Genomic DNA, 24,475 nt, shown 5'->3' with positions numbered 1-24,475 from the left:
AAGAAAGAAAAAAAATCTGAAGACTCATAGGTGCATAGTGGGGAAACTGAGCCCATGGAAACTCCTCAGCAGCTAGTAGCTGATTCAAAATCCAAATGCAATTATTATGATACTAAATGTACCAAATGTCAGACCCAATTAATACCATATTCCATGGCTGACAGTGGTCTTGAAAGAAAGGAAGCCATGAGTGTTCCTCTGCCAATGCCACCATACTCACAGAAACAATTTGGTCAACAAACAGCACATAAGAACTTGTAGTACATAAAGCAAAGAACTTCACTGGGTATTTGGCAAGCATGCAAAGGCCCCTCATCATCAAAAAATATCAAATACAATGAAATAACACTTCACTTTAGGGTGCTTAAGACATTGTAGACAACTTACAGGTAATTTGGACCCTAAGAGGCTTCAAAGTTTAAATTAATCAGGCACAACTTTAAAATAACTAGGTTTGCTGTGCTTAAGATAACTTTTTTTTTTAAACTATTAAAAACCATATAGTAACTGGAAATCCTAAAGTCACAGAGTAGATTTGAGAAAGAACCAAAACAAACATTTGGTTTAGCTTTCCATTGGGAACAACTAAAAACACTGAACAAAATGTTTTCTTTTTTTATCTTGAAAGTAGCAGCAAAGAGCTAACAAAATAGTGAGGAAAAAAAAAGATCTGAAAGAAGAATAAAAATTTAAAGAGGTAAGCTCAGCATGTAGAAAGATCTTTTATCTAATGGATGTTTGTCAAGGCCAAAGAGATATCTGAGAGACTGAGCACCACTTCTGTAGGTGAGGAGCAGAAAGGTGAAGTTCAGAGTCCACCATGGATGACTGCTTTGGAAAATCACTATACTTGTGCAAAACAGAAATGGACCAGCTCTAGAAAAAACCTGAAATCTAGTTTTGGGCCATTTAGGCCACTAAAATAATCTTAAGCCCTAAAAATGGACTAAAATAATCCCAGATTCTATCTGGGAGGTCAAAGCAGGTAGATTGCTTGACCTTAGGAGTTCAAGACTAACCTGAGCCAGAGGTTAGTCTCTAAAACTAGCCAGGCATTGTGGCAGGTGCCTGAAGTCCCCAGCTACTTGAAAAGCTGAGGCAAGAGGATCACTTGAGCCCAAGAGTTTGAGGTTGCTATGAACTATGACTCAAGGGCAAAAAAATGAGACCATGTCTCAAAAAAAAAAAAAAAAATTCCAGATTCTAATTCCCCAGGTACCTTATAGAAACAAACCAAAATGTTCTCTATAGAAATAGACCACCATCCTGGACCTTATTAATTCTACGAACAAATTTTCAAATATTATGCCCTCATTCAGTCAAAGACAACCAGTTACACAAGACAGAAGATAAGAGACAATGAAAACAGCCCTGAAGGGCTCCACAGTTCTAATTTATTAGACACAGAGTTTAAAATAACTATGTTTACTGCTTGAGAAAACACAAACCATTATTTAAAACTTTGTATAATAACCAAAAAATCCTAAAAAGTCACATAGCAAGTTTGAAAAAGAACCCAATAGAAATTCTAGATCTAAAAAATATAATAACTGAAATAACTTAATGGACAAGCTCAATAGCAAATTAGACATATGCCAAAATGCATGAAATGGCTATGCAGATGCGCTGCATAGCCATGCCCATCACTAGGTCTCATTATCAGAGTAGGGCTTATATTTAACAAATGCATAGAAATCCTGCTAGGGCTTATTTGGGGTGTAGGTCTTATTTTCAGGGAAACACAGTATCTGTGAACTGGAAGACAAGTTTGGAATGAAGCACAGAAGATAAAAGTTAGAATATGTAGGAAAAAAACATGAGAAACATAAATAATACAAAGAGAAAATCTAACACTGGAATCCCAGAAGAAAAAGTGAACTGAAGCAATTTCAGAGATAATGGCAAAGGATTTTTCCATCTATCCACTAATTCATGAAGTCCTAGTTATCTTCAACAGAATAAAGAAGAAGGAAGCTATACCTAAAACCACCATATTAAAGCTATGGAAAACTGAAGACAAAAAGGAAAGTCTTAAAAGTAGTCAGATTATAAAAGACTCCTTTTAGAGCAGCGGTTCTCAACCTGTGGGTTGCGACCCACAGGAACTGTATTAAAGGGCCACAGCATTAGGAAGGTTGAGAACCACTGCTTTAGAGCAATGATTCTCAACTGGCATGCCTTGAAAGGATCTTAGGTGTGCCACAGAAATTTTTAAAGATCATTAATTAAATTATTTTTGAAAGAAGAACAGTCAATATATCCTTTTTTTTACCCTTTTTTGGTTGACATAATTTTTTAAGTGTGCTGTGCAAGTATAATGATGGGCTTGAGTGTGCCATGAGATTAAAGAGGTAGGAAAATACTGCTTTTGAGGAACAAAAGTTAAAAATTTTACTGACTTTGCAAGAACAACAATGGAAGCCAGGAGGCAATGGAATCTATCTTCAATAGACTGAAAGAAAATCACTGCCAACAGAGAATACTGTACCTAGTACAAATATTTCTAGGAATGAAAGTGAAATAAATCATTTTCAGACAAACAAAAACAGAAATCTCTACCAGCAGATCCTCATTTTTTGAAAAAGATACACTAATATTAATGAAAGTTTTCATGCAGAAGAAAAGTAACCCCAGACAGATGGTCAGAGACGCAGGAGGAAGAAAAAGCCTTACAAATGGAGGTGCTGGCAGGTTGGACTCAGAATGTGATGTGAAGAACTACAAAATGCTGATTTACAGAGAGGTTTTCTTGCTCTACATTAGTTGGAGGTTATATCCACCTATTCTCAAAAAGAAAAGAGTTAAACCCTATCTTACCTCATATTTTGGAATATATATTTTTGCTATATTGGGGTAAAGAAAAACCTGATGCCATGAGGAAGAAGTACATAGAGATGTTGCTGCATGATTTTAAAAATACATATGACCAGAGAAACAATTTCAAAAGTCATAGGCTGAGAGAAAATACTTGCAATAGTTTATCAACTAGGATTAGGTTCAATTGCATGTGAGCTAGGACATAGGGGTCAAAAAAGATGAAAGAGAGAGACTTTTTATGAGAGCTGAGGTAGTATTTTACCATTACAATGCAATAAATTGTTAATCAATAAGGAATAGATGATGAAGTGAAAAATAAAAACTAAGAGATTTGACCTTTTGATGACCGAAGAGACATTCGTTGGTCTAGGGGCTAGTAGCTCTCTGTTTTCCATTACATGAGTTTGAAATATATTATAAATGTAAAATTGTAACATTTATGATACCAAAATAAGATAAGAAATAGCCTTTTCTAGTAGTTTGTAAGAAAAATGTAAACAGTTGTATTTTCAGGAAATTTAATGGTCAAGCACAAACTGTATGTCCCCTTAACGTCCTCCGCCCAGCTCTAGAATCCTAAATTCTGCGAGAATGTCAGTCCTAAATTATTGAGACCTGAGCTCTTTGTTTGAAGGATAAGCCAAGGTGGCCTCTCATGATTCTATTCCGTTGTTCTCAGAGGAAGCATCCCTGGGTAGAAGGATTCTGTCCACAAGGATGCTGGGAAGCGTGGCCCTCTTGGTATACTGCAGTCTCGCTCACCTTATCCATTTTGCTAGAGTCCTTTATTCCAAGGGGTTTCTATAGCATGTCCCTCTGCTTTCCTGAAACCACCATGTGGAAATGTCTGCACTGATGCATTAACTGAGTCAGTTCAGGAATAGCTGGATGGGAGGAATAGCTGTTTGCAGGAATAGCTGGATGGGAGAGCTGACATTCATCATCCACGGAATGTTATTCACAAAGCTGACCACAACCCCAGGCAAATGCAAGGAGGGAAAACTGGGCAGGCGGCTCTCACTCACCTGCCGGAGCTTGGTTCCCACCATGGAGGCACTGCTGTCGAGCACAAAGACCACATTCTTGGGTAACGGAGGAAGGTCTTTAGGAGCAAAGTAGTGCACAAAATAGCCATTTAGAATCTGGTAGAGAGAAGAGAACATAAAAATACTAGGACCTAGAACAAGGAGGAAAAATACCTAAAATGAATAATCTATGGAATGGCTGAAAGCCAAAGACTGCTGGAGTCTAAGGTCAGAATCCACACCCCGAGTCCAATGATCTGTGCTCCCGACCCCTCCAGGAGAACTAACTGCTGAATTACTTTGTAGGAGGATAGACTATTCCCTTGAAAATGTTTCAGTGATCTGGGTGATGGCCACACGTACAGCAGTGACTGAAACATGACCAAAGCGCTCCATGTAACCAAAAGCGTTTGTGCCCCTGTAATATTTTGAAATTAATTTTTAAAAAATGATTAATGATGGCTACTAATTCCACTTTAATTATCCATCCTTCTCTGAACCTTCACTCGAGAATCCCGCTTCTTCCCTTATCTGGTCTTTACCCAGCGTCTTGCCAGTTGAGACGTCAGATTGTCTACATTCAGAGGGCACATTAATATATTTTAATATTCCCACCCTGTCTCTGGAGCAATAAAACCTAAAGGGAAATGAGCCGTGGAGCCGTCTCTGTTAATTAAAATTGAAGATGAACTAAAATTCTAACTTAATCTAAAACACCGCAGGGAAAATCGTATTACAGATTTCATTTGCTCTCCAGATTACTGAAGCAGGAAATAGGTTCCCTTGGCTTCCAGCAAAAGGCCACGGCTAGTCTCTTTGAAGATGCATTTTGGGTTAAAACACATTTACTGAAGAGCCAAAAGTTCTCTCTCCCTGAGGTAAGTGTGGGATCCACAGTTCTGAGTCTAACTATCAATAAAAGCTTTCGGCAGCCAACATGAAACAGCAGTAGCGAAGCCACAAGTACCTGGATGTCCCCAACGCTCTGTTCCCTGTTGACGTCGTATCTAATGACGAAGTCTCCCAAAATCCCATTCTGGGCAATCTTAGCTTGTTGCACCACATTAGGCTTAAAAACTATTTTGGCAAAAGTCTCATTTTGGTTGATAACAGTAGAAGGAGGAGGTCCAGAATCATCTGCAAACAAAATGTAAACATAAAAATTGAACATAGAAATATTTTTCTGAAGAGGAATAAGAACCTTTTTGCACAGACATGTTTTTATCGCAGTACATATATCATAAGAAGTTCAAGGCTTTGTGCTGATGACACACCACAGAGCAAGAGATATTATATCAAATCACTCACCTCTGTGCCCCTTTTGAACTTCTTCTCTCTTTTTTTTTTTATTGAATGGTAGCTATGTACATTAATGCACTTCTGGGGTACAGTGTGGTGTTTTCACATACAATTTGAAACATTTCATCAAACTGGTTAACATAGCCTTCATGTCATTTACCTAGTTATTGTGCCAAAACATTCATATTCTACTCTTAGAAAGGTTCACTTATACCCTTGTAAGATAAAACCACAGAAGTGATCCCTCTGATCCCTCTCCCTCCACCCATTCCCCCCTCCCCTCTCCCTCCCCCCTCCCCATATTCTTAGGCTGTTATTGAACTTTTTCTTATGAAAAACTTTAAAACACAAAAGGAGAGAGAACAGTGAAATAAACCCCTGTGTACCCAGCACCCAACTATTATCAGCATTTCACCAATCTTTTGTATCTATTTTTGTCTGTTTTCCCACCACTTTTTGCTAGAGTATTTTAAAACAAACCCCAGACATCATAGTTCATCCATAACACTTTGCCGTGGATCTGTCATTCTTTCTAACATAACCACAGAACCATTATCACAAGAAACTAAAGTCATGTCCCATGCCTTACACCTAGTACTCAAGTTTGCATTTAAATTTTGCGGGTTCTCTAATAAAACTGTTGGTACAGTTGATTTCTTTGAAAACACATTCCCTCCATCACATTTCATTTTTGTTTAAGTCTCTTTTAATCTATAGTCTGCCCTCCCCCACTTCTTTTTCTAATGCTACATATATGTACAATGACAATTCTGATGGCCATTTCAGAGAGTGAGTTACAAAATTGCTTTAAAGGGTGGAGTAGGCGCTGGAGTCAGGACACAGCTTCCCCAGGAGAGGAACTCAAAGGTGACCGTAGTGATATTCAGCAAGGAAGTATGCAGCACATTTTCTAGGATGAGTTCATGAACTTAATTGCCCAACCTCATATATGGTAAAAAAAAACCAACCGGTCATTTGTCCTGCGGTATTTCTCATGTCCTGTCCTAACATGCTCCCCTTTTCCTCCGGTTTCCAACCTTGGTGCACAGTGTTAGATACGGGAGAGCAATAGAAAATATTGACGTCCGGGTCCAGAGATTCTCATTTCATTGGTCTAGGACTCAGCCTGGGAATGAAGATGTTAAAAATCCCCCTATGTGGTTCTAATGTGCAGCCGAGGCTGAGAACCCAGCATGATCCCCTGTGCTTCCCCATATTCCAGAATCTGGAGACAGGGGCTTAGCTAGTAGCTGGGTTAGGTTCAGGGTCAATGCTGCTGGTGAGAACACTTCTGAGGTGATGCGGAGGCCCTTCCACTTCAGCACATCACGGGCACATAATATCTCCTTGTCTATTTTTAGTGGAGGTGAACATGACAGTGGCTCAGGTGTTGTCAGCCTGACCCATCTCAAGAAAGGTCCCCAGTGATCTTCCACTTAACTGGTTTATAATCACAGATGATGCTAGATCCGCTCTTTCATTGCAGCATGATTATTTCTAATTCCATTTTTCTGCCTATGAAATTATTCCATAAAGAAAACTTTTCTTTTGTCAATTATCGGGCTGCTTTAACACACTATTGTAAAAAGAAAATAAACATCTCAGGACCCCTCCCCTACCCAATTCCTTATTCACAAGACAAGGTCCAGGCTTCAGGCCGCTATGAAGAACTGCCCCATGGAATGGATTAAGGAAAGTCTTTGCTGGCGTCCGATACACTAGGACATGCAAACTGTGCCTGTGCCCCTGTAACACTAAAACTAAAGTCCGTTCTCATTTCACACTAACAGTGAATTACAAATTTATCTTTACGGGTACAAAACAGAGACAAGATAGGATCAGACATTCCTCCACCTGCCCAGAGACATCTACGTAATTGATGCTTCCTTCACTCCATTTTTTCTCCTCTAATAGTGGCCTTGTCTTGTGTAAAATTTTATTTTCTTGGGCCTCACAAGAATGTAAACATTTTGTCTCTCTAAACCCCCACCCCATCTCCCTTATTTCGATATGCCTTTAAATGCTGAAACTTCCAAATTCCCCTTCAGAAAAACAGCCGAAGATTTATCTGTAGTTTCTGTGGGGCATCCTCAACTTTGGCTAAGTAAATCTCCACTGGTTGAGCTCTTTGCCTCAGTTAGTTATTTCAGGTTGACACTGTTTGTCCAGAAAGTTTATGCCTCTTTGCAAAAACAAACAAACAAACAAACAAAAACGGGAACAAAAGAAAAGGAAAAAATTCCCAAAGTTTTTTCTAGTATGAACCTTGGGATATAAATTAGACAAACAGGTAAATAGGTTTCATGTGATTTATGAAAAACTAATGTCATGACAGATTAAGCACAGAACATCCCAGCTTTGATGTCTGGGATTCATTTCCTGTTAGAATACAGAATTGTTCAGCAGACCACCCACCTTTATAAGTCCAAACAGCATCCTATCTATGTATTCAGCAATAAAAATCCAAATTTTGATATATGCATGCACCACGGAGAATATACAAATAAAAATAAGAATTCTTAATCATAAATACGCATAAAGGCTTTTTATCCAGAGACTGAATCAAAACTAAGATTAAAACTGCGGCAACACATCTGATTATCTTTTTAAATCTGCTCAAGCCAATGGCATGCAATAGGCTGACCAGTAATTTCCCACCTCCAGTTAGCAGAATAAAAAGGAAATGAGGCATAGATGGCCACAGTAATTTGTACTTAAGAATAAATATCCTTCTGCTAAGGGTTTATTAGACACAAAAGTCAAAGGAAGTTTAAACATTTCCTTTAAAAGAACAGACAATTTTTTTTTCAGGGACAAATTTAGGTGTAACTCTAACAGGAACCCCGGGTAGAAGTGAATCTTCTATTCTCTGCCCTTATCAAGGGCAGGCATTTGGGAAGTGATCAGGAGCTGGCGAACAGACACGTTTTCACCAGCATGGTCGAAGATGCCTTGGGAAGCTTATGGGAGAAGAAACCAGGCTGAAAGTGCAAAGGTTCTTGAAATCAAAGGAAAATGCATGTCCTCGGGGTTGATCTCTCACTGGTGATTACTGGTGAAGCACCGCGGGTGAGAGCCAGGATAACACAGCAAAGAACTCAGGATCGTGAGTCAGACAGACATGAGCTCCAATATCGGTTCCACTTCTTATCAGCGGTGAGCCCCTGGGCACCTTACTGAGCCTTGGTTATCTCACCCCTAAAGTGGACTAATGACGGGTACCAACTTCACACCATTGACGAGAGTAAGTGATGCAATGCGCCCTAGCACCATTCTGGTTCACAGCAAGCAGCTGTGCGAGCTGGCATTCTATAGCTAAATAGATACAAAGTATACACAATGCTATATAGCTTATATGTACAGAGTAGAAGAAGCAATTCAATATAAGACCGTGAAATATGCCAAACTTGGGATACTACAGGGCAATAAAAATGAGGGAACAACTACTCCCGTTTACAACGTGGCTGAATCTCAGTCATCTTGGATGAAAATGCCAGACGCAGAAATGTATTCCCTACCCTTCTATTTACAGGAAGTTCGACAGCAACCCGAGTGGAATGGTCGTTCCCTCTAGCAGGTGGCTACTGCCTGAAAAAGAGCACAAGGGAATTTGGGGGGATGATGAAAACATTTCATATTTCAGGAGGGAGGCAGAGGTAAGGGTGTACACATATGCAAAAATTCATCACAGGGTAGCTCTGAGATTTTTGTATGTCTACGCCTGTTTTCTTTTTTAAGTTGACATCTGGTGGGAGTTAGGTAGCAGAAGCGGCATTCCCTGGAATAAAAACGAACAATGTTATTTGCCAAACAGACCCCTGTTGGTCCTTTTTCTTAGGATGAACGTGTTTGTGTAGCTGTTCACATGAGGGTTAAGCTGGCCGAAGTAGGACCAGGGACAGAGTTACTCTGCGGAGTGGGGTCTGCTCACCCTCAGAAAGCTGGCCCAGGCAGCTCTCACAGCCTGTCCCATCAGAGTGTTGGCGGGAACCCTGGAATAACCCCACTTGCCCCATCTCCCAGTGTGATCTTGGGCCAGTAGCATCAGTGTCACCTGGGAACTTGCTAGAACTGTTGATGATTCTTTGGCCCATCCTGGAAACTCTAAATTAGAAACTCCAGGGGTGGAGCTCAGCAATGTGTATTTTAATCACCCAGGTGATTCTGGGTTTTACGCATAGGAAGCAGACCTGTGCTTTCACACAGCAAAGCATCAATAAGATGTGTTGTGTGTAATTAGCGTTGAGATTATCTCTAAGATTCTGCACCAATTATCCTCGACTCTCTTTATAACGCCGGCATGTACCTTCTTTGTCTTACTTCAAATCTCTCTCGTGAAAGTGCTTTTTACAGGGACCCTGAATTAATGCCATTCATGGCTGCATAAAAGCACTGGGGATTAGAAATTATAATTTCTCTCTTCATAATTCATTTGACTGGGCTCTTTGATATAGACCATGAGAAAGGATACAGTATTATTATTTTGGTTTCCTATTGACCTCTGGTGTTTGCTGGTTCACGATGAAAATTCATGAGTTTCGCCTAAATGGGCTTATTTTCTGTGCCCCAAGAGTGGGCTGGTCCTCAATCTGGTTACTCACAAGAAGCTCAGTTCCTGACACTGATTTCCACTCATTAAGTACCAGACAGCGAATGTGACCCAATGAATTTTCCACTACCTATTTTTTTCAGTAAAAAAAAAGTTTACTGGGAATCTCTAGAAAATAAAACCCTCTTTTTATGAGAGGAGAAAAAGAAAAATCTATTAGGTTAGGACAGACTGCTGCACAGTCACTGACCTAAACCCCAGAGCAGATAATGCTGTGTCATTTCTCCCGACTGTAAACTGGGGCTTACACTGCAGGCGCCACGAAGCATCTCAGAAGCACAGGCAGCGGCAGCAGCAGGGCCCTCAGACCCCAGGGCTGGGCTCTAGGGATAATGAAGAGTGTGAGGAAAGGGCCTGGGAGCCGACCAGAAAAGGGGAAGAATCTGACCTACTTTCCTAATGAGAACCATCCGTCTCCTCCCCACCGTTTCCCTTTCTTCTTGCCCACTTGGCTGGGGGCAGCAGCGAACTGCGGTGGCTGCCCCGGTTTAAGGGAGGCTGAGTCTTCTAACGCCACCCACCTGCAGGCCCTGGTGGTCCCAGGCAAGGTAACCCTCCCGCGTGCCCTCCCATCACTCTTTCTCCACCCACTGACTCTTCTCTGCCTCTCAGGCTGCCAGGGTCCCCAGCTGGCTCTCTTCCTTTCGAAAGCCCTGTACTTCTGGCTCAGAAGCTGTGTCCTCCTTGGAGATTACATAACACCAATGACAGTAGGCTGTCGAACGGGGCAGAATTAAAATGACTCGGTCCTGAGCCTCGCTTCTGGGCCTGCTAAATAGAACAGTTCCACAATCAGACAGTCTTTGTCAGAATTAAGTGGCATCACACAGGCCAGGTGCCTGGCACACAGTAGGTGCTCAATACATACTATTCCCAACTTCTTCCCCTTCGGAAGTAGCTCCTTGTGCGCTTTGTCTATTATGAAAGGCACCTTACAAAGAAAAAAATATTCTTCCGTAACATAGAGTTTACATTGTGTCATAATAGTTTTCTCTGTACTAATTAAAATTTGATAAAAAACAAATAATTATTTGGAAAGGACAGACAGAGCATCATGAACACTCATAACAGGGAGTTCAATATATATATATTACATAAATATATCAATATATTTCCATAATACAAAGAACAATCTCCACAAAGTATGACATAGTTGGTATCGGCCACAGCCTCTGAAATCACATCTATGCAGAATCTTGCACTGGGAAGTCCAAATGTACATTTTTTCTGAAGGGAGGGTTTGTAGTTTTCATCACAGTCGCCAAAAAAGAAAGAAGAAGTTTGCCTACGCTTTAAACAGCCCTCTGCTTGATTCAACCTTGCAATGACCAAGCACTTTACATATTAATTACAGTACATGAGGGTGACAGAACAAAGCACAGGTCCTTACTTCTGCCCTGAAACATGCATGTTAGTTACAGATAAACATTCTCCTCCCCTGACCTCAACCTCATGGGGGATAAATTGCTACGAAAAATGTCTAAGAGGGAAAAGGTTTGGAAGCAACGAGCTGGGCTCAAGGACACGGGCTGGAAGCTGCACCCTTTGGGCCGCTGGACAGAGGGATTCCTGGCCTCTGTTTCCCGTGGACCTTGGCCTTGGCTGCTGTTGTACAAAAACAGCTGCACCTGGTGCTGGGACAGAAACTCTCCCAGCACACGCTGCCTGCTCATTTCCTCCATAATAAGAGGCTAAATCGGCTGTTTGTTTATGTACCCTGCTCACCTAGGATCCAAGAGATCCTTTCTCATATACATGATATTTAAGTGCCCAGCAGAGGATGGAAAGAGAAACCAGAAGAGCCGGAGCAATGGAGATGGAAAGGAGTTTGGTTAAATGCCTTCGTGACCCCTACAATGCACCGTTTTCTTATTAAAACACATTCGATAACACAGAGTTCACATTTTCTCCTAATAGTGATGGTTGTCTTACCGAAAAGGGTTTTCCCTCCCCCTCCACTGTCATTTGGTATCTTAAATCCTGTAGGAAGATATCACCACATAGGTCATGGAGTAACTTTTTGCACAGAATAATAAAGCAAACTGATAGCTAAAGGGGTTCAAATTCAACTCTAGTATTTTCTAGTTAAGGGATGTTTGCCCAAGTTTCTTAGAAAATTAGCCTTCTCCAGCCTGAGCAAGAACAAGACCCCATCTCTACTAAAAATAGAAAAACTAGCTGGGCATTGTGTGGGCTTCTGGAGTCCCAGCTACTTGCGAGGCTAACACAAGAGTATTACTTGAGCCCCAGAGTTTGAGGTTGCTGTGAGCTATGATACTACAGTATTCTACCCAGGGTGATAGTGTGAGACTCTGTTGAAAGAAAAGAAAGAAATGATGGAAGGAAGGAAAGAAAGAAGGAAAAGAAAAAAAAAGAACGCATTCTTGAGTCTCAGTTTTCTGCATCTGACTGACATCCCAAGACAGTCCTTGGGATGTCAGAGACTCAACTCAGTTAACCCCTAAAAACATAATGTTATCCCTTCCTGCCATCATTTTGAGTCCCCTGAAGACCTCAAACCCTCACCGCTCTAAGTATTTGAAACTGAGCTGAATGAAAGAAGCCAAGGAATAGGAAACAGAGATTTCTGTTAAACTCCTGGGTGTCTTCCTCCTGCGGGCAGGTGTCATGCGGTCTGGTAACTGGGAGAGGATGACGGCATAGTATAGAGTCAGCCCACGGCATGTTCCCTTCTCACTGCTCATAACTGCCAAGCTACACACCCAGTCGGATGACCACTATCTACCAAGAAACAAACAGAAAATAACAAGTGCTGGTGAGGATCTGGAGAAATGGGACCTCTTGTACACGGTTGGTGGGAATGTAAAATGGTGTGGCCATTATGGAAAATGGTACGACACGTCCTCAAAAAATTAAAAATAAAATCAGTGGATGATCCAGCAATTCTGCTTCTGTACAAATACCCAAAAGAACAGAAAGCAAGAGGTAGAGAAAATATTCAGACACCCACATTCATAGCAGCATTACTCACAAGGTCCAAGAGGCGGAAATAACCCAGGTATACGTTAAAGGATCCATGGCTAAAACGTGGTGAATACACACTGTGGGCTATAACTCAGCCTTTCAAAGAAGAGATTCCAAAACCTGCTACAACAAGGATGAAGCTTAAAGATGTTATAATAAGTTAAATAAGCCAGTCACAAAAAGTCAAATATGACACGATTGCACTTATATGAAGCATCTAAAGTAGTCAAGTTCCCTGAGACAGGAGGTGGCTGGTGGTGCCGGGGTGGGAGAGAGAGGGGCGTGGGGAGTGAGCGTTCAGGGGGTCCTGAGCGTCCGTTTGGGGAGACGGAGATGCTCAGGACACTGGTTGCACAGCAACATGACTGCACTTAACACGCTGAACCGAACACTTAGAAATGGTCAAGATGGTAAATCGTAACATATATGCCTTTAATCACAATTTAAAATTTAAAAGAATAATCTGAATTGCCAACTGCAAGTTCTCAAGGGTGGTGGCAATGTCTTAGATATCTCTAAATCCCAGGTACCTAGCACAGTGCCAGAGCACAATGACGGCTCACGACAAGCTTCTCAAGCCCGAGCACGAATATGATGAGAAAACACATCAGCATAGAACTGAGGCATCTGATCCCGAAAGGGTCTGGGTGGGTCACAGATGCTCTGGTGACGTGTGCACGCATAGCCAGACCCACCTCTGGTTTCAGCCACAGCTGTGGCAGACTCTGTCATACACAAGACAACACCATCCACCTCACACAGCAAACCGGGACAGCAGGAGAAGGCAAAGAACTCAGCGAGGTCTCCCAGGGAAGGGAAGGCTGCTCAGCAGCTATCGGGCTAAACAAGGCAAGGCCCAGACCTCTGCTGCTCTCCAGGGCGGACTGAACAACAGCCAGCATCAGAACAAACAAGGTAACAGGGGCTTTCATAGCGGCATTAAAAATCAAAACAAAACCAACTAAGGGGCCAAGTGATTCATACCTGAATTATTTCTGTGCCGAACAATGCTGGAAACCCTCACGCAGCAAAGAGATAGTTTCCTGGCAAATGCACAGAGATTTCAGAGGCCAAATAGGGTCACGCCCTTCCAGCCGCTGAGGGGGGACTGGATCTGGGGCAAGTATGTGGAAATAAGGGCTTAACAGTCAGTCACCATGTGGCCCTTTAACAGGGGAGACTTGGCGGATTTAACAACTCAAAATACAGAACACCCTGTTACATGGGAATGTCAGACAGACGATGGATTTTTTTAATATAAAAATATTGCACAGGATATACTGTTCATTGGAAATTCACATAAAACTGGGCATCCTTATTGCAAGGGTACATGTCAAATCTATTGAGCTTAGAGTATAAATGTCTTAACACAACAATTAAGTAAATAAGGTAAAGGCTATATTAACTAGTTTGAAGTAAGCATTCCTAATTGTATATAAAATCAGCACATCGTACCCCATTAAGGCATCAATGTATACATGATCTATGTGTTTATGACTTAATAAAAAAAAAACTGGGCATCCTATGTATGACCTGGCAACTCTAGCAAAGGGGGATTTGTCTAGATTTTTGGAACCCAAGTAAATTATTAGTTCTGCCTTCTAATCCCTCCTTCATAACAACATAAGAGCTAGACCCAAGATCTGGCAAAATTCACCAATGTTAAGCCAGAAAAGTGCTGAAAACCCAACAGTACCATTGTAACCAATAGTTATTTATTCCTTAGTTTGATTAACAAATATTTACTGAGCCAGGCACCACAGCAGGTGCCCAGGAATACAACCTCAAGAGGGCCCACACAGCGAGGGCAGAGTCACGATGGGCACAGACCAAAGAAAAAGATCATAAAACTTTAAACTCAATTCAGTTCAATTCCTTATCGGGCATCTTCTGAAATACAGGACAAGACTGGAGGCCAAAGCTGACTGTGCAGCTTATGTGTCTGGTCACTAGCCTGTCCTCAAAGACAGGTGTGGCTCAGCCCCCTCCCCCGGCAACAGGGAAAGTGACAGAGTCGTGTCCTGAGTAGCTCTCTTCTTTCCAAGTAAGCTTCCTTACTTCTTCTGATTATTAAGATCAAAATTCCATAGGACTCTTACATAGGGATGATGTGATTATCAACAGAAAGCAAACCATAGATCGACTTCCGCCGACTCCTGTGATCTGCCTTGCCAGACACGGAAAGGACTCACAGGAAACTTTGGGAGAATACCTCAGACTTGTTCAGCCTGAGCACTAAGGGCATGAACTTGGAGTCAGGTAGACTTATGCTTAAAGTCTGTTTGCATCAATAATTACACATGAGGCCTTGCCCGTATTACTGAACCTCTGTAAACCTCAGCTTCTTCATAAACAACATGGAAATTTAGAAAAATATGAGAGCTGTTGTAAGGTGTGGGTGAGATGATGCACAGCGCTTAGTATCTAGAACGCAGTAGAGTTCCTTATCTAGAATTGTTACTTCTAAAGATAAAAACGGGTCAGTGGTCAGAGATTTGCTTATACAGATTCCAGAAGTCTGATTTCTTAACAACAGCCAGATCTAGCAGAGGAATGTGCTGGCGGGGGCCTCAGCCATGCAAGGACAGCTCATGCTCTGGGGCAAGCCCAGTTCTGGCGCGATCTCTACCCTACATCTCCTCTGGAAACCCACAGTGGTGTCCGGACAAAGTCACAACATCCTGTGCTTCAGGCTGCCAAGGCCACCATGCTGCTGGGGGATAACAGCTGAGCTCTGAACAGCGGGAATGAGGACGGGAAAGAGAGAGTCCGTCCCCCTGCAGCACCTGGCTCTGGGAAAGGCTTATGAAATCTCTGTGTTCTTCTGGAAGCAAAGTATCTGCTTTGGTAGAAAGAGCAAGGAAAACAATTTTCTTAAAAATAAACAGACCCCAAGAGATCAATGGTCTGGAAAAATTCCTCTGAGATACTAACAGGCCCCGGATACAGACAGTAAGCAGACTTTGGGCTGACACTGTAATCTATACGCCCTCCAGACCTCGCGTACCCCCTGTGTGTGTGTGTGTGCACGCGCGTGTGCATGGGCGCACACACACAGGCGCGTGTGCATACATCCCACCACACGCACGCATCTCCAAAGGCGCACAGTGGCTCTGAAAGTGAGACAACACACACTCTTCCTTACCATGCAAGGCCCCCCTCAGCTCTCCTCCGGACACACTAACTGAGCCTGTGCCTGGCCCAGACACAGACAGACACCCGCCCTCCCTGTGAGACCCTGCCAACTCAGAGTCTCCTTCCTCCTGAAAGGACACTTGGCTACTGCAGGTGCAAACAGGAAAACTTACCCAATGCACTCCTTACTAATATGAAATCCATACATAAACGATTACATGTTCTTAGGAATGATAAAACACTGTTATAGTCTAGTTCAGGAGTAGAGAGAAGGGGGGGGGAGGCGGGAGGACGTATGGCAGAAGGAGGGAGGGTGTGAGGCGGGACCTCATCTAATGTGCACATTGTGAGGGTGAATGACACACCCCCTGGGGGAGGGGCTCTTCTACAAATGGAACTTTACCTCGGAACTGAGAACAACATAACCTAAATATTGTACCCTCAAATTGATTTGAATAAAAATTTTTAAAAATGATGCAAACAGGAAAACTTCCCTCTAAGTTACTATTAGACAGAAATAAAATCTTAAAACATTCTTTGTTATTTGTGTGTAGTTTTCTTTTCTACTCTAATTTGAAGACACTCAACTTGCTAGCTACTGTTTAAAAACCAAGAGGATAAAGATCAATCATAGACTGGCCTTCAAAGGCACCTATGATCTTATCAGAAAACTAAGATTTGCTTTAAAAAGATGTACAGCAGAACCTCTGGAAGTTGACCAACCAAGGGACGGTAACACACAGGGGTGGTCACCATGAGGAACTAGGCCTACTATTCCAATACACACATGTGGTGCATGTCCCGTCTGAAAATTATGTCAACTTAAGGAGGTGGTCAGTGCAGGGAGGGGGTCAGCTACGGAAGTCCTATTGTACAGATGGGAGAACAGTAACAATAAAAGGTGGGACTCCTGCCTTCAATCCCAGCACTTTGGGAGGCCCAGGCAGGAGAATTGCTTAAGGCCAGGAGTTCAACACCAGCCTACGCACCATAGCAAGACTCTGTCATGATAAAAAAAAAAAAATTCTTTTTAATTAGTCAGATGTGGTGGTGTGCACCTGTAGTCCTAGCTACCCAGGAAGCTGAGGCATGAGGATGACATGAACCCAGGAGCTCAGAACAGCATCATGCCACTGCACTCCAGCCTGAGTGGCAGAGTGAGACCCAACTCTAAAAAAATAATGATAACATTTACTAAGCTGTTACGACGACCACGTGAGGCAGTTCTCATCCCTATTTCCTAGATGTGTAAGCTGAGTCTTATAGGCTCCCAGGAATTTTTTTCAGGTTATATTAATTACCGAACTAAAATCCACTAACCATGTAACTGCCACCTACATGCCATGGGAATGGGGCATTGTATCTCTAAATGTCGGAGACCCTGACAATATCCTTGCCTTTTCAGTTAGCTCTGGAGTGAGGATGTCGAGCTCAGGGCTTGGAGTCAACACATAACAAAGGGCCCAAGTCTCCCCGAGCACTGTGCGCTGGGGGTGTGTGTGTGTGTGTGTGTGTATTTTCCACCCCAGGCCTTGCTGGTGTTGCATTACCTCAGACAGCAGCATTCTGCCCTTTCCACTAGTCATTTCTGTACTGTCCTACCCATCTTGTTCCTAAATATATCATCCAAAAAGCATTCTGGGCTGCTCTCCCTGCAGCCCCCAAACTGAATTCGGATTTTGCACTTTGCTTATTTAGCATTTAAAATTTCCATGCCCTCGGTAACACAATGACCTAAAATCTTGTCATTCCAGTCGTGGTGCAAATTTTGGAAATTCTCTATCTCATCGCCCCATTTTGACACTGATCAGACTTACTGCCATATTAAATATATACAGCCCAACCTATTAGTTGAAATTAACATAGTGATTAAAATTATATTATATGGAATTTTTCATCATCATTTCAAACGAGTGGAATGGCATTTTAAAAATTCAGAATTTGACAAGGTGTGCACTTTAAGTATGTCCGCTTTTAATGCTGTGTTAAATTCTGTTGTTAATCAATCTGGAGTGCAGCAGCCTGAAACCCTAAGTACCAGAAATCTGAAAACGTCACCATAAAGTGGAGAGACGTTAAAGACCTAAATGATTGTGTGTTGATGTAAAAAAAAAATCAGAATTTGAGAAAAATCTACACTGAATGGTCCCGCCATGGAGCCAAAATATCTGTATCTTAAATCAAATCTACAGCACATATTTTTCATTATTTGATTTTAGAAAAATGGTAACATACTGCTTTTTAAAAACAGATTTTTAGAAAATGGTTCCATATTCCCATAGGCCTAATATGAAATGACTATTTGATATAACTTCCTAGACTTTTCTCATTCATACTTAACTAAGTAGGCTTATTTAACGTTCCAACAGATGTACAACTTCATCCTTCTCTCTGTCTGACGTGCTGAATTGTCTTATAATTGTCATTTACTCATCTCCTCCCACTCATTGAATATTTGGGCTGAAGGAATGACTTCGCTACTCCAAATATTATCGAACAGGCTCACACATAAACCATCCCCAATATTTCAGATCTTTTTCCTAAAGTAGATTCCCAGAAGTGCTACCACTGTGTCCATAATTATAATTTAAACATTTTAAAATCTATCAGAACTCTTTAAAAAACAATGACAATGGAGTACTAGGCACTGTCTTCACTCAGTGGCTCTCGTCCCAGTTCCCAGCCTGTGAGGAGGGCACGTGTCCTTTATGGAGTCCTCTGGAGCCGAGGCCCGCTCTGAGTTCATGAGAACCCAAGGTCACCAGCGTCCGTACTCACCATCCCCTCTGCCCCTCTGCCTACTGTTCTGCAGTGGCAGCACCTCCAAGGCTGTGATGCCCGACTGCTCCAGAATGTCGGCCTCCACCACCAGCTTCCCGGCCAGCTGCTGGGGCCGCACACTGACCACGTGCTCGTATTTGCCCAGGCGCCGCTGCAGCAGCTCCTCATAACTCAGGAAGAAGGCGGCCTTGTCCTTGCTGGGGATGACCACGGAGGCTCTGAATACATCAGACCCCTTCTCCCTGTCAGGGAAGACAAAGGGACCCCAGGGAGGGTTCAGAGTAGGACAGAGCCAGGTTCCCTCCTTCCCCTCCGGGTACCAGCCTCCAGGGAGACCAGTGGGCACAGCAGAGAACCCTGAGAAAGGAAAGTTAAAACCAATCCCGGAGGAAGTGAAGACCAGCACTGGAGGAAGGTTGCCAGGGGCAAAGAATGGTGAGTCGCAGGGACTTCACAGACGACTGGCCTCTACCTCTCCCAGGGACAGACCAAGGGGGCCATCTAGAGAGGGGACAGTTAAGGCTGCAAACCATTAGAAGACAGGTGTGAAGTGCATTCTCCCCTTTACAGGATGGCCAAATGAACTCTGGCATTTTAATAACTTTAAAATAGCTAGTACATTAGGATTTTACACCTTGGTAACGTTTGGCGGATATGTTTAGGAGGAAAACTATGGCATGAAAGACAGCAACGCTAAGAAAAAGACAAATTATTTGGAACACTTTCGCCATATTCACCAAAGGGATAAGCATGGAAGAGTGACTCTTAGTGGGTAAGACATTTTCAAAGCTTGGGGGGAAGGAGTTTCAGAGACCTGGGGGGAAGGAGTTGAGCAAGAACTTTACATCTCAGAATGTGCCAGAAGGGGCTGCCACAGAGGGAGGGCCAAACTGGCAGAACTTCAGAAAGAGACTCGCCTTACAGGATCTAAATCAGGTAGGACAGCACCGGGCGAAAGTGACAAGAGGGACCAACTACAGGGAGGAAATCCCAAATCCATAGACAAGTACATGGCCAAGACACAGGCATCCCACACTCGTCTTTCCCGGAGTCACAAGTACTGAGATGGAAAATTTCTCTTGAGCGTTGGGCAGAATAATAAAAAAAGGCTGATGCCTAAACCCATTATTGTACAACTTCAAAACATCATGTAGAGAAAACACGGAAAAGGAATATGAGACCACATGAGACATATCACCAGTGAGACTGGATGTTATAAAACCTTGGAGCAATGCCTCAAAGTTCAGAAGAGAATTATTCTGACTTTACATTCCACAGACAACCAAAATATTAATCCAAGTCTCAGAACATTTACCTCTTATGCATCCATTCTGAGAAATTACTTCAGCATGTACTCCAGCCAAGTAAAGGAGGAAACCAAGAAAGAGGAAAATGCGAAATAAAGAAATAACAAAACCAACTCACAAGAAAAGAAGAAACTCCTGAGTAACAGCCATAATAGTATTCCACTGTCTGAAGAGATGTGTGTGTGTGTGTTTAGAGTGCCGTGGTGTTATTGCTCACAGCAACCTCAGACTCTTGGGCTCAAGCAATTCTCTTGCCTCAGCCTCCCAAGTCGCTAGGACTACAGGTGCCCACCACAACACCTGGCTATTTTTAAGAGACGGGGTTCTCACTCTAGCTCAGGCTGCTCTCAAACCCATGAGCTTAGGCGATCCACCCACCTTAGCCTCCCAAAGTACTGAGATTACTGACGTGAGACACCAACGTCTGTGTTTTAATAGCATGTTTTAACAGATCTGAAATCATAACCATCTTCCCAGCAGTGATGTCTTCCAGCATCAAGGGTGATACTGATGTCACTGTTTACAGAAACTTGATCACAACTGTTTCTCTTGTCATCATTTCAAATGAGTTATGTGTCTTGCTAAATGTTAATAGTGACAAAATTAAATTTTGTCTCATGAGCAAAAAAAGGAAGGCAATAGAAAATGAGAAGAAAAACAGAAATTTATAGGTCATGAGCTAACGAAACCAAACTGTGGCAAGATTCTGAACGTGTGTGATAAAGACTACTTGAGACTACTGTAGTTCCTCAAAGTTGGGTTTTAACCGTCTGCTGTAGCAAGGGAGGCCACACACCAGACGCACCATGAGCCATCTCACCAGACAAAGGAAGAGACAGGAGAAGAGTGACATACAGGACAAAGTTAAGCAAAGCAGTGTGTGGACAGGCTCAAGGCACAGCATGGTATGTTCAAAGCTGTTAATATCAGCTAGACTGGGCAGCAGTCTCCAGGTTATGCATCCTTGGTAATGACAACATTAAGATAAATGTGGAATTCCGGGTCTGAAAACCCCTTATCTGAATCTTTGGGTCTGGCTGCTTTTCTGTGGCTTAGCAACCCCTTGGCTCAGGTCTTCCAGAAAAAAGATGTACCATTCTCACTAATAGGATTTCCAACAGCAAAATTTCTGACAGTTTAATATTTTAGAGAACTAACTTTCCCAAAGCTATGTCCTTTCGTCAATGAACAAAATCAGATTTATAGGTTCACATCATTTTATGTAGATTCAAAGGTCACTTTCCTACAAAGGTTACAGAAGCCTTCACGTCGGCCTGATAGTGAGGAAATCCCAATCTTAGTGCACAGAGGGCCCCACAGGTAATGTTATTTGTACAGCCCTAAAAAAGCAAATGCTTTGTATTAGTTCCCAATGTTTAGATTCAGTTTAAAGGCAAAACAGAAACCACAAGTATTGTTAGAGGTCAAAATTTAAATGTCATAGGAAAGCTATAACCCAATTTTAGCCCAGGAATATGGGGAGAGGGGAGAAGGAGGGGAGGAGAGGTGGGAAGGTGGGTGGAGGGAGGGTGATTGGTGGGATCACGCCTAGGGTTCATCCTATAAGGGTACATGTGAATCTCTCTAAATGTAGAATATAAATGTCTTAGCACAATAACTAAGAAACTGACATGAAGGTCATGTTAACCAGTTGGATGAAAGTATTTCAAATTGTATATAGAAACAGTACACTGTACCCCATGATAGTATTAATGTACACTGCTATGATTTAATAAAAAAATAAATAAAAATAAATGTCAGTAACTCCGACAGTGCAAAACAAGTGATCAGTAACAAAAGACAAGTATAAGAAATGGGGAAGGAGAGGCAGTGTGAAGGCCAAGAGGGAATAAATATTCTCATTTAAGACAGTAGGAATAGCCCAAGATGACCTACACACTGATAAATGGATGGAAGAAAAAATAAAGTAATAATACGAAAATTTGCAATGCAGAAGGACGTAGGAGTATTATAAGTTTGCTAAATCCTCTTTCTCTGCACCAGAGGGTCAAAAGATGATATCTCATTTTTATCAAGCAGTCAGGCAGGGCAGTGTGGCTCATTCTGCAATCCCAGCACTCTAGCAGGTCGAGGTGGGGGGAGTGCTTAAGGACAGGGATTTGAGACCATACTGAGCAAAAGCCAGACCATGAACCTACAAAATAGAGAAAAATTAACCAGGTGGTGGTGGTGCCTGTAGTCTCAGCTACTTGGGAGGCTGAGGCAAGAGGATCGCTTGAACCCAGGAGTTTGAGGTTGCCATAAGCTGTGATGACATCACCGCATTCTGTTCAGGGCAACAGAGTGAGACTCTGTCTCAAAAAATAAATAAATAAACAAAAAGAAAGGAAAGGAAAACAGAAAACAAAAGAAAACAGTGAAGGGTGGCTACCATAGTATTTAGGGTTAGGGAGGTGACTACAGAGAAAGCTAAATGTAGAAACATTAGAACTGGGTGTTCCTAGGAAGAGGCGGCCAATGCATGGGTTTAGTAAAATTTTCTTTTTATATTATAAACATCTATCTAATATATTGTCAACTAGTATTTTTTTTTTTATTTTGTTTTGTTTTGGTTTGGTTTTTGCGGTTTTTGGCCAGGGCCGGTTCGAACCTGCCACTTCCAGTATATGGGGCAGGCGCCCTACTCCTTTGAGCCACCCTAGTATGTATTTTTTTATTTTGATAAAAATGAAAAAGAGAAAAGTACTTGGCACTAGAAAAGAAGATAGGTAGGGAAGGGCTGGCGAACGAGACACCTTGCTGAAACGGATTTTTAATTCCTTAATGAGACACTTACCCATCATCTTCGGTGGTTTTGTTCCTTTTCTCTTTCACCCTGTCACCATGCTTCTTTTCTCTCTCCATAATTTCACCCTGATACACCTTATCTCCGATAATCCTGAAACACAAGAGACAGCTGTGTCACCAGCCTACAGTTCGAAGACAAACTCAGACACGGATCTTATAACCGTGACAACCCCAGAAAATATTTTTATTTATATCCTCTTGGCTATGCAGAATGAACACATTCTAGACCAGGGCATTACCCTTGATTCATTCATTTCGCTGAAGGGCAATTTTCAACAGGTCCAAATGGTGAGACCCAACCCACAGGGCCTCTGGGATTCTCCAGGGGAAAATCACGAGCTCTGCTCAAACTTCCACACACATTTGCCATCTTGAATCTTGCCCAGACCAAAAACTAAACCTGACACCTACCCTGGTTGGCATATCTTTATCTCCTGGATCACAAGAAGAGGAAAGATATCCAATTTAGGATGCCAGAAGTCTCCTGCTGCCTCCTTATTCTGGTCTCAGCCTGACCTTGGTCTTCTCCAAGCTACTTCCTCATTTCCCTACCTAACAAGCCCCTCTCACTCTGACTTGTCATCTTCATAACATTCATAATTGCCTAAAACTATTTCACTTACCATTCTGTTTATTAATTTATTCCCCACTATAATATCTGAAGCATTGTGACATTGTCTTCCCCCAAAGAGAGAGTTTCACTCTGTTGCCCTGGGTGAAGTGCCACAGGATCATCATAGCTCACTGCAAATTCAGTCGTGGGCTCAAGAGATCCTCCTGCCTCAGCCTGTTGAGTAGCTCGTACTGCAGGTGCCCACCACTGCCCCCAACTTATTTTCATACTTTTTGTAGAGATGGGGTCTCTCTCTTCCTCAGGCTGGTCTCAAACTCCTAGGCCCAAGTGATTCTCCCACCCGAGACTCCCAAAGTGTTAGGATTACAGGTGAGAGCCGCCACACTGGGCCAACACTGTCTTTTCCATAAAAGTATACCAATCTCCTTGAAGAGTGGCTGGCCTGTAATGAACACTCATTTGTTGGAGGGAAGAAAGGGAAAGGAAAAGAATGAGAAGAGAGAAATGGAATGAAAAAGGAGAGAAAGGAAGGGGGAAAGGAAGGAAGAGAAGGAGGGAGGGAAGAAGTGAGGACGGGAGGAAGGGAGAGAGAAGGAAAGAAAGGAGGCCACCTTCTCATCCACACTCCAGGCACCAGGATATGAATTCGCACAGCCAGAGGGCCGTGGTCCTCACATCGTCTTGGGCTCACGCCAACCACCCCGCACAGAAACCTGTGCCTCTGTCCAGCATGGCACCTACATAGTAAAGTTGGTGATGAAGGCTGCAGCTGGAATTTGCATCTGAAACTCAATTTCATGGTCCTCAGAAGCTCTGTTCAGCATTCTGCAGGAAACCGTCGTGAAGGCATAGCGAGAAATAATGGTGGACTTCACCGAGAATTCGGCCATCAGAGGTTTGGTTTTCTGTAGGAATTAAAGCACACAGTCTTCTCAGCAACAGCTGACAGCGCGAGTCAAACATTCTGGGGCAGGCGAGGGTCTTTTTACCTGAAATAATCCTGAATCGGGGAGCCTTTGCCCTCTGATCCCCACTTCCTTTCCTTTGTCTTGTCCCAACCCCCCCCCCCGTTAAGTCCCTTCACTTGTAAGACAACCTTAGCTGAAGGACAAATTCATAATGTACAAGCAAACAC

At 42.6% G+C, this 24,475-nt stretch overlaps 1 protein-coding gene across 1 annotated transcript in view; it reads right to left on the bottom strand.

The window, feature by feature from the left end:
• ITIH5 (inter-alpha-trypsin inhibitor heavy chain family member 5) overlaps positions 1–24,230 on the bottom strand; it is a 55,932-nt gene extending 31,702 nt beyond the window's left edge. The window contains exons 1-5 of the mRNA XM_023511326.1: positions 24,082–24,230; positions 22,756–22,857; positions 18,649–18,893; positions 4,810–4,979; positions 3,843–3,959 (exon numbers count right to left, since the gene is read on the bottom strand). Coding sequence (XP_023367094.1) covers positions 3,843–3,959; positions 4,810–4,979; positions 18,649–18,893; positions 22,756–22,857; positions 24,082–24,230 — 783 coding nt within the window. The remainder of the gene's footprint in view (positions 1–3,842; positions 3,960–4,809; positions 4,980–18,648; positions 18,894–22,755; positions 22,858–24,081) is intronic.
• Between the last annotated feature and the right edge of the window lie 245 nt (positions 24,231–24,475).

Source organism: Otolemur garnettii, unplaced genomic scaffold (assembly GCF_000181295.1).
Source record: "Otolemur garnettii isolate 467f Iridium unplaced genomic scaffold, OtoGar3 scaffold00019, whole genome shotgun sequence".
In the NCBI taxonomy this organism is placed as follows: domain Eukaryota; kingdom Metazoa; phylum Chordata; class Mammalia; order Primates; family Galagidae; genus Otolemur; species Otolemur garnettii.
The sequence above is the reverse complement of the archived record's forward strand: the minus strand, read 5'-3'. Positions and strand labels throughout refer to the sequence as shown.